The 10,842-nt window shown below is 39.7% G+C and overlaps 1 protein-coding gene across 3 annotated transcripts in view; it reads left to right on the forward strand.

Annotated features, from left to right (window-relative positions):
* LOC137273685 (choline transporter-like protein 4) overlaps positions 1–7,820 on the forward strand; it is a 58,112-nt gene extending 50,292 nt beyond the window's left edge. For all 3 annotated transcript variants that reach the window (XM_067806482.1, XM_067806484.1, XM_067806483.1), the window contains 3 exons: positions 1,540–1,628; positions 2,273–2,357; positions 2,859–7,820. In XM_067806482.1, coding sequence (XP_067662583.1) covers positions 1,540–1,628; positions 2,273–2,357; positions 2,859–2,968 — 284 coding nt within the window. In that variant the 3' untranslated portion in view covers positions 2,969–7,820. The remainder of the gene's footprint in view (positions 1–1,539; positions 1,629–2,272; positions 2,358–2,858) is intronic.
* The last annotated feature ends 3,022 nt before the right edge of the window (positions 7,821–10,842 follow it).

Here is a 10,842-nt window from a genome sequence, read left to right on the forward strand (position 1 = left end):
TGGAAGCCAATGGTGATACATTACGCATGATAGGATGATGTACATAACACACGATAGGGGGTGAGCATGTTTACATGAGGGTTGGTGATGTACAAACACAAGTATGTACTCGGGTAGATAGGCTATACATGAATTACATAGATAGAATGTACACAGGTAGATGAGATTAATTTATCAATAAGTCCCAGGCACTTGGTAGGTACACTCCTTGGTCGCGGTTGATGGCTGGTTTCTGTCTCCGGATCTCGATGGCCTCTTGCAGTTTCCTTTGGCGCCAGTTGTTGTTGTTGGTAGATAGTATCCTAGTGTCCTCCCATCGAATTGAGTGTTCAGGGTTCTTGAGAATATGTTCAGAGATGGCCGATTTCTGGTCGAGTTTCCTGACTGAGGTCTGATGTTCCTTCATTCTGGTGTTGATTGGTCTCAGCGTTTCTCCAATGTATAGGTCGCCACAGTTGCAAGGGATCTGGTAGATGCATCCTCTCGGGTTAGGGTGTTCACAGCTGGGTCCTTTACCGTTGGCTTTTAGGTAGGTCTTGATGGTCTTGCCACTGGAGAAGGTGACATCGATGCTGGCTTTGGTCTTGATGAGGCGTGATATTTGATGACTGATGGGGCCAAAGTAGGGTATGGTTACTCTGATGGGTGATGGAGAAGGTTTGGGGCGGGGTTCTCGGTCCTTAAGGGTCTTGTTGATGGTGGCTGTGACGAGCTGGGGAGGGTACCCGTTGAGTGTGGTGAATGTCTTTCTGAGGTGGTCCAGTTCATTGTTTAGGGCATCGGGGTGGCAGAGGGCTTTGGCACGTCTGGTAAGGGTGGCGATGATAGCTTGCTTGATCTGAGGGTGGTGGCAGGAGTTGTAGTGGATGTACTGGTCGGTGTGCGTAAGCATTAACTCCGAAACGTTGTGTTCTCTCATAAAGAAGTTGATATCCATAAAATCTTCATTCTTATGTATTTACACTTCTAAATGACATTCAAAGACTTGATATTTCTATTTAGATCAATAACAGTATGTAAAGTTATACGTTTTGTACGTCAAGTTGCCTTGCTTCGGAAACATTTTATGAAGTACATTCACACTGGCCTGTTGTGTTTCTAGGTGTGAAGGGGTAAGATTATTTATTGTCACAATAGGATATAAATTGAAAAGAAAACGGTTTTTAACGTCGGAATGAACACTCTGGGCGGGAAGCATAATGAACACAGACAGCTTTTCCCATTTCATTCCCATTCTAAAAATACAACCAAAAAAATGGAACTTTTTTCTTCTTCAGGCATGTCAACAACTACACAATATATTAATTGGTGTATTTCTGTGACAGGATTTATTTTTGCCAGATGCTTGAATTAATTCCACTTCACATGGCGGCGTGTAATGATTTTGTGTGCCGTAGTTTGTGTGTATTCATTAGAGCTCTTTGTATTTCAATAGCAAGCTGTTGCTAGAATTGATGCAGTGATATCGTGTTGGATATTTGTTGTACTTACGTTGGGGAGTGACGGTACATCAATAACATGTCACATGTTGGTCTGCAGGAGCTGGCTCGTTCTTTTTCTTTGACGGGAGGATACCGTATTTAGCCAAGTACACGCCCAACCTCAACTTTTACATTGTTCCAATTGTGGTGAGTCCTTTGTTGCATGGTTCTATCAACTTGGTAACTGGATGTTGTTTTACGCGCAGCTGATATTTGATACGTTGGACACCTTCAAGAGTTCACATAAGACATTGATGCCATTCTATACGGCAACCCTGCTCTGCCAGACACTATTAGTGAAGATATCTTTAATCGTGTGCATAAAAACACTGTACGAAGTAAAAGCTTCGATTACTGAGTAATATGTCTTCATATTTTTATGTCCAGTCTTTCTATCATCTTGGTTACTGGTGATATCTGACTTGCGTATATCAAACTACTGTGATACCTGACTTCTTTATATCCGATTATTGGGCGATACCTAACTTGGTTATATCCGATTGCTGGGGATATATAACTGCGAATCATATTCCCCACTTTAGCTATTCACGACTTCTGGTTTATTCCCCCTCTGTGAAATTTCTCGCCATCACTCGTAATTCGTGTTCGTTTTCATACTTTAGTCACGGAAGGTGATCTGTCTCCATTCCAACTTTTTGTATCTAGGACTACGGTTCTTGAATAAACCACATGGTGTCTGAGATGTCGATGTGTTTATAGGAGCTGGTATTTTTGCTACAGCGCCATTCTCCCCCTATTCATTTTACAACGCTAGCACTCATTCTTCACAGGTCGTCATCATCGGCAGCTACATCGTCGCCTCTTGCTTCTTCAGCGTGTACGGCATGGCCGTGGACACACTCTTCCTGTGTTTCTGTGAGTCATATCGTTATCGTACCTCGCCATATGTCACCGTGTGTGTGATTCATCATCATTTTCGTGTAGGTGGTCATGAGGCCAACAGTAGAAAACAATTAGACAAAAACATGTGTATGTGTCACATGTATGTTATGTATTTTATTACTTCAATAAATATGATTATGTTCACCGAAATTTTCCGTTTCGATCAAAGAGCAAACACATTTTTTAGAAAGGTACAAAGTCTGAAGAGTCTATTCACCTGTTCTTATCAGTTCGATAAACATGTGGACATAGGATAACTACGATAGTAGTTACATGAGCGTACTTACGATAGTATTCAGGTGGGGCAGCCAAGTTGTTAACAGTCCATAATGTGTGATACCCATTCCTGGTGTCCCCCGCCATGATATTGCTGGAATATTACTAAAAACGGCGTAAAACCAAACTCACTCACTAACTCATCATCAACATCGTCACCATAATGCATCATCATATGTTTCCTTGTCATTATTCTAGTGGAAGATCTGGAGCGTCATGACGGCTCGGCAGACAAGCCCTACTACATGAGCAAGGAACTGATGGGGATCCTAGGAAAGAAGAACACTATTCCCAAGAAGGAGGACTGATCCACGACCCCTGCTGAATGGACGTCAAAACTACAGCGTCCATGACATTCTAGATGAACTTTGACCTTTTGTTTTCAACGCAACTGTTTGCTCTCCACTGTGATACCTGTACATACCTTGACTCAGTATTGCGTACAGACATGTTATCAGAGTTTGATAATTATCCATGGTGAGGGCAACTATATATCGGTCATAGCACCCTCACTATGGATAGTTAAATGTACTCTTCTCCTGTATGTGTGATATGGAAATGACAAGAGTTTACAGATATAATATAAACTGCCTATTTTTCATAAAAGTTACTTTTAAGTAATTCAACAAAAAAGATCCAGTGAACTGTATTCTGTATTTTCAAAAGATAAATTAATTTGTTTTTGATGACGGGATTAAGGAGCAACAGTCATTATACCTAAAGGAGATAAAGCATTGTTACCTTATCAGATCCATAGCCAGGCGTTGTAGCGAGAATGATTGTCCAGTTAGAATGTAAATACTGTGTAGAAATGTTTACGTGACCTTTAACAGAATACCGTGGGTGTAGGGGCTGCTATGGTCTGAATAACCATGTCCTCCTCTTAATGCCAGAACCTTAATACCTGTGTATAATCTTCAATTCTACCATGACTTCAGTAAACACTGGGTTGTGATTGGTTAATCAAAGTCATTCAGAGGTATATAATCTCCTTATATACCTCCGATTTTCCAACACTTTAAATATTTGTTTAAAATCGGAATAACACGGTTATGGTAGAAAGGAGATAAACGTATTGTGTTGGAAAATCAGGGGTATATAACGAAATTATAATAGCTCTAAATTTTGTATTTAAACTCGCTACGTAATCGTTTTTAAATCAAATTTAAAGCTATTATAATTTCGTTAGATACCTCTGATTTTCCAACACAGTATGTGTATCTCCTAACTATAACTATACATAGTTAATACCCGTGGATATATCCAAGTTTTGGTAAAACAGACCCAGTAATTGAGTATATTTCGTTTATGACGACTATCAATGTTCAAATCAGGGGAAATCATTAATCTGAGTGAATCACAGAAAAATGTGGTTGTTTCTACAAACTGGTGGTCTACGAGCTACTAATGGAAAGCATCTTGATAAGTTGTAGACAAATTTATGTTATGGTATATGTTACAGAACCTGGTTAGAGAATGTGAGTGTTGGTTTATGTGGAAAGACTATGCGTCTTTGTGTTGAAGTCGTGAAGTTTCTGTTGCCTGGGTTTCTGAGCCTGTTGCCACAGTTACGGAGTATTTATATAGGCGACAGCTGTAAATATATTCTTGCAACTAAGGTAGAAACTGTAGGATTTCACTATTCGTGTTGTTTACAATCGATTCTTGCCAGAAAAATATTTTATAAAACCTCAGATATTAAACAGTTCCTGATACAATATTCAGCATTTTCATCTTAGAATGAGGACATTTTGTGTCAGCATTCGTTATACATGTAAATGGCAACTTGGTACAGAAAGCATTATATCATACAATGAACCATTTTCGGTTACGTTTCACTTTAACAGTTGTATGTAATAACGAATCTGTGTTAGTTTAAGTGATAGCGATTGACTTTCATAACAATATAAATGATTCATTCGTATCACAACAGACATACCAAATCTTTAACCTTGGATCCAAGTTGGGAATCGAACCCACACCTTAGACGTGACGAACGGACGCTTTAACCACTATGCTAACCCTTCGCCCCTTTATGAGGGAGTGATGTGTCAGTAGATCGCCCTAACGTAATCAATCGGGGAAAAGTGTGTCCGTATTAGAGGGGTTTCACAGTTTAACTGTTTTAACTGGCCAACACCGCGAGCTAAACGTCGGGTACATAATTTTATTTATTACTTTACAACCGTGATGTACTGACAACATATTTTTATCAACAAATATTTCTCAAGGTCAGTATTGGTGAACGTCTGAATGTTAATGGACATTGTTATCATGACAGCTGACACGAATGTGATGAATTCCTTGCAATAGTTCACCAGCCCAAGTGCAATTCGCGGTACTAGCAATTCTTCGTGAATTTGTTTCAGAGAAGCAACGCCGATTTCACACAGCCGGTAGCATAAGGTACAGAGTGTTGTGGAACCGTTTCATAGTTTGGTAGTGGTGCGATGTGGAGAATGTTCTTGGGATGTTAGTTAGACGAGACAGACTATTGTAATTTGTTCTCTGGAAAGAGAATTTAGTCATAACTAATAATATTTTTTCTAAACTCATTTTAGTTGGCGAGATTTTCTAGTATCCCCCTCTCTATATAATTATATTTTGCATGAATGCATTACCTTCATGGTGCACAATTAACTTGTTAAAATGGTTTGTTTTTGCTTCCTACGGTTGTTAACATTCCCGTGTTTTAAATGTTAAGTGCCCTTTAGCCAGTCTACAGCTGGCTCACGTACTTTGAAAGCAATACTTTACACTAACGCTTTGTGTTTTGATTGTCGTACAGCACTGTGTGACAAAGAGGGCGACACACCATGTTCTGTTATCTTCTGTTTGTTTATTTGTCTGTCGCCGTACTCAACAATTTTTCAACTAAATGACGGCGGTGTGTAAATAATCTTGTGTGACCAGACAATCCAGGGATTGATGTCATGAGCATCGATCTACGCAATTGGATACGATAACATGCATCATCCCCCCGATCCAGTTGACCGCCTTATAAAACGCATAAGATCATTACTTTCTTTAGTAATACCTAAAACCAAATATTACTCTCTTATGATAAAATATGTACTCCTGTATATACTAATAAGCATGGGTTTAAACTTTGCCGATTCATTTACTTACATATATGTATAGTAGACCTATACAGACAAATTCGTGCAATGATGTTAATCCGTCAAATGTCTTTATTGGCCAGTTTCACCATTTTCAATACACTTCGTGTGAATATCTTTAAGAAGCAGTGTTCAACATACTTCGGTGAGGTTAAGTTTAGAGGGGTCGTGTCCCAGAACCATTATGTGATAACCACCAACTGTCGGATACATGTGTCGCTTATTTCAGAATTAAGCCCGAATGTAGGTCACGGCACTTCGCGAGACCTTAGTACTTCCGGTGACAAACAACGTTTCATACTTTTTCGAATGGCCTTATGGTTGTCAGTTGACAGTAAGGAAGCGATAATCCTTGCAGCAATAACAAATTTCCGATCTAACTATCCCAGTAAGACAACTATTACGACTATCAACACCAGTGGTTTGGCACTTGGTCCGGTCTTGTAAAGTCATATTTCGCGGTCGCGCAATTTGGAACCAGAGATGGTTCTAGAATACACGTTTGTCACCGGAAGTAAGCTGGGCCTCGTCTCTCATATCGGACCCCATTACTACATCTTACAGCGCTTGTCAAACTTACCGTTATTTTGTGTGGTATATCGCTGTGTATTCGCGGACGTGTGTTATGATGTATAGGTAATATTATTCACTGTATATAATATACTGGATGTCATGAGTCAGATTTACGTTGTAATGTGTCATTAGTAATCCTGCGTACAGGTATCGATTTAATGACCTCGAGTTATTTTGTAAAGATAATCATTATGACTTAAAGATAGTGTTATGTATGCATATGTATACACACAATGCCCTGTTTATGACCTTGTATGACTAGCTGTAATCAATCATTATTTCTTGTCGCCTCATCACGCCCAGTACACTGCACTAGCTGATGGGAGGGACCTGGTGTTTTGAGAGTCGTTGCCTAACCATCCTGACATTTTGGCTATTATTAAAGTGGTTTATTTATTTATTTATTTGTTTGAAAACCTGACAGCGAAGTATTTTTCTCAGGGTTTGGAGGGACCGGAGTATCCCTTCTCTCCCCTAATTTTGACCTCGCTTCTAATCAGAGTCTATGTACATGCTGCTGCAGTACCTAGTAACTGTTCAGATGATTATGATTAAGTTTGTTCCCTCTATGAAGTTCCAATACGTGCGAATGATGCTTCGTTGCGTGACTTATGTTGGTCAGTATATGCCGAGGCACTCAGCAGGTTCGTTAACAGTTTTTCGATATTGTGATATCTTACTGTCTTACTGTTCTGGTGATATTTCCGTCCATAATATGCCTTACATAATTATACGTGTTTTGTAAATGTTGTTAAAAAGAACATGTTTGAATCAGTGTAATCCGATCCCTCTAACTCAGACCCTTGAGGTCAGATATAACATGAAGTTCGCGGATGAAGTCATTGATTGATATTATTTAAGTTACTGACTGGGACAGCTGCTGTGTTGTGTAAGTAGCCAGAATGACGACCGTAAGATTTGATCTACTGGCCTTCGCGGGGCGGTGAGATAGCCCCGTGGTAATGCTTTAAATGCCATGCCACCGTTTTGCTTGAGTACCTGATTGGAAAAAAAACATTCACCACCCCGCTCTTACCTACTTTGAATAAACTTTGAATAAACGGATGTGCGAAATATAGGCAAGAGGAACCATTTCTTTGTCTTTTGCTGATGTTGAAAGTTAAGATGGCTAAGAATAGCGCAGTGCGCAAGAATATGTGGCACACAAGGACTTTGACGTCACATATGCATGTTGAAAGGGTGTTACGAAGCATCTGAATGTTTCTTAGTAACTTTCGTTAATTCTTTTTAGGTAATGTATAAATATGTCGTTACTTTGATACTTTCATACGGTGAAAAAAATGTAGAACTCAATTCAACATAAACACCGTGTATGAAAGTAAAGATTATGTGATCGGCTTGGTGAAATAATCAACGGTTTACCTTTCTTAACCTTGTGATGTCGACAGCACTCCTGTTCCCTATTACTGCTGTCTTTCATGAAATAAATATCTTTTGATAATCCTGATTCATGTTTGTTTCTTCATTTATCCGGGAGACGCTCAGTCTTACACGCTGAAGTGCCAGACTTGATCATCAATTGGTGTGACATGTCAGTGCTTCATGCCAGCCCCTGTTTATTACGTAGCATAGTGTTAACACGGTTTAACATAATGCTGATCTACTCATTGATGATGAAATGGGTGGGATGCTGTTCAACAGCCTTAAACGAAGTGATGGTAGGAGGTTATACCAATACCCTTGTAGAAAATCTGGTAATGTGAAGACGTACTGCCCGTTTTCTCCTTGAATTATCTGATGGATTGCAGTTCGAAAGATCAAATTCGTTCTCATATATCAGCGTTTTAACTGTTTTAATAAATTGAATGCTCCAAGAGTTGAAAACTTTCCAAACTCTTGAACACAACTTTGAAATCACGTTGTGATAGTTTGTTTATACTGCAGAGGAACCTGCTTATATATCCCCGATACGATGAGAAAAAACAATTCTGTGAACTGAAGTGTGTAAGTTTATTCGAATAACGATAAAATCAACGAAACAGAATTCGAATAAAAACATGGTTTTTTGACATAATAGGTTTTGGCATGGAGATCATCAACGTGATAACGAAATATATTTTATCGAACATGAAGTATGTTCAGTTCTTTTCACATGACACGGCAATTAAACAATATTTCTCAACATTATTCAAACATATTTAGGTATTTATATCGTGCACGGTATATACATATAGAATGCTTATCTCATAAGCTCATCACACATCTTCCAAAACGTCCAAGGTCAACACTGACCGAAATAGAACCTTGCAAATATATATATTATGTCAATATTCATCTCCACAAACACCTAAAACACCTCCAATGTTGGACGCAAATACTACTGTTCTCTATCGATAACACCTTCATAGTGCTTATCTCTGTCTGTGGTGAAGAAAGCTTCTACAATCTAGAACACCCCCTTTGGGTCAACATCCATCTTTAGTGATGAACACGTCTAGTCTCTATCTAGAACACCTCATCAATTGTATTGATATCAATCTGTGACAAAGAACACTCCAAATCTCTGTCTAGAACACCTCCATTGTGTCAATATCTATCCGTGGCGACAAACACTTCCAGTCTCTATCTAGAACACCTCCACCGTGTTAATATTAGCCTGTGGCAAAGAACACTTCTAGTCTCTATCTAGAACACATCCATTGTCGCCGTATAGATCTGTGGCGAAGAACATTTCTAGTCCCTATCTAGAGGACCTCTAGTCTCTATCTAGAGAACTATTGTGTCAATATCTATCTGTGGCAAAGAACACAATCTAGAACACCTCCATTGTGTTAATATTAGTCTGTGCTCAAGAATACGTCTAGTCCCTATCTAAAACACCTCCTTTGTGTCAATATCTATCTGTGGCGAAGAACACTAAGTCTTCTAGTCTCTGTCTAGAACACCTCCATTGTGTCAATATCTATCTGTGGCGACAAACACTTCTAGTCTCTATCTAGAACACCTCCATCGTGTTAATATTAGTCTGTGCTCAAGAATACGTCTAGTCCCTATCTAAAACACCTCCTTTGTGTCAATATCTATCTGTGGCGAAGAACACTTCTAGTCTCTGTCTAGAACACCTCCATTGTGTCAATATCTATCCGTGGCGACAAACACTTCTAGTCTCTATCTAGAACACCTCCATCGTGTTAATATTAGTCTGTGGCAAAGAACACTTCCAATTATCTATCAAGAACACCTCCATGTCAATATCACTTCGCGGCGGCGAAGAAAACTTCTAGTCTCTATCTGGAACACCTTCTTTATGTAATTTTTTAACTGGAACACTTCCTTGTAATCATCAGAATAGTCCTTCCTCCAACCTTCCTCCTGAATCTCACTTGATCCCTTCCTTCCCCGATCACCCCAGCGTCCTCTACTCCCTCTCCTCATCACATAGCCTCCTCTTCATCCACGCATCAAGGCACTCCTGGGTCGAGTGTTGTACCTCAAATGCTCCGCTCTTCTCATTACGCGATCCAACTTTACGCTTTCCCTTTGCAGCCTTTGGGCGAATCTTTCTGAAGAGGCTTTTTGAAGGAGGAACATCGTTGTCGATGGTGGTCATGTGTTTGATGACGCTGCATTCAGCTACGGAGTCGTCGTCCTCAGCCACAACTCCGGGGAGGATCTCCTGAGGCCTTGTCCTCGGTCCTTTAGCTGCTTTTGGCCTGATCCTCTTCTTTACAGTGACATCTTGTGTAGACAGACTAGCAGTGTCCTTTTGTTCCTCTGTCTGAGACTGGACATTGGGTACATGCGGTGTGCGTTTGCCTTTGGCTGCCCTGGGCCGTGGCATCTTGTGCCTTGAGTTGTCATTCTCACTGGAGGTGTTTGTCTCAACCACCTTGATTTCTTCCACGGTTTCATTTGCCACAACATCGACATCTGTATCCGATGAGGACACAGAGCCGATTTGGTCCCCATTTAATGTTTGCTGGTCTGAAATTGAAACAACAGTTTACAGTGATACAATATATTTTAAAGTATTTATTTAAATTACCTGTTAGCAATATTGCAGCCATGTATACCCTCGGACAAAATCAATTTACACTTACAAATGGATTTGACAGATATTTTAAGGTCTAAAACCTGAGGTCCCAGCCACAAGTTTACAGTGATACACTGTATTTCGCTCGAGGAAACTAACAACTGTGCTAGTAAGGAGGTCGAATCAGCTGAGCTATCCTAACACCATCGCGATGGATACAAGTGAAAGAATGCTAGCAAGCTCCATAAGAATATAAACGCGTCGGAATAGGAGAAGCTTGTGGTTTATAAATGGAATGAGCGAGGTGTAAAATAACAAACATTTGTAAATTTTGACAAACATGGGTGACTGGTGTCTTATTCCGTGCAGGGTTAATAGCTTACAAGCACATGAATGTACGAAGATGTACTGAAAGATTGTGATGGGCATTCGATAGTCAAACTACCAACGATGTAATATTGATAACTGTAATTTGAAAATACACAAACGATATTCT

This window comes from Haliotis asinina, chromosome 2 (assembly GCF_037392515.1).
Source record: "Haliotis asinina isolate JCU_RB_2024 chromosome 2, JCU_Hal_asi_v2, whole genome shotgun sequence".
Classification (NCBI taxonomy): Eukaryota; Metazoa; Mollusca; class Gastropoda; order Lepetellida; family Haliotidae; genus Haliotis; species Haliotis asinina.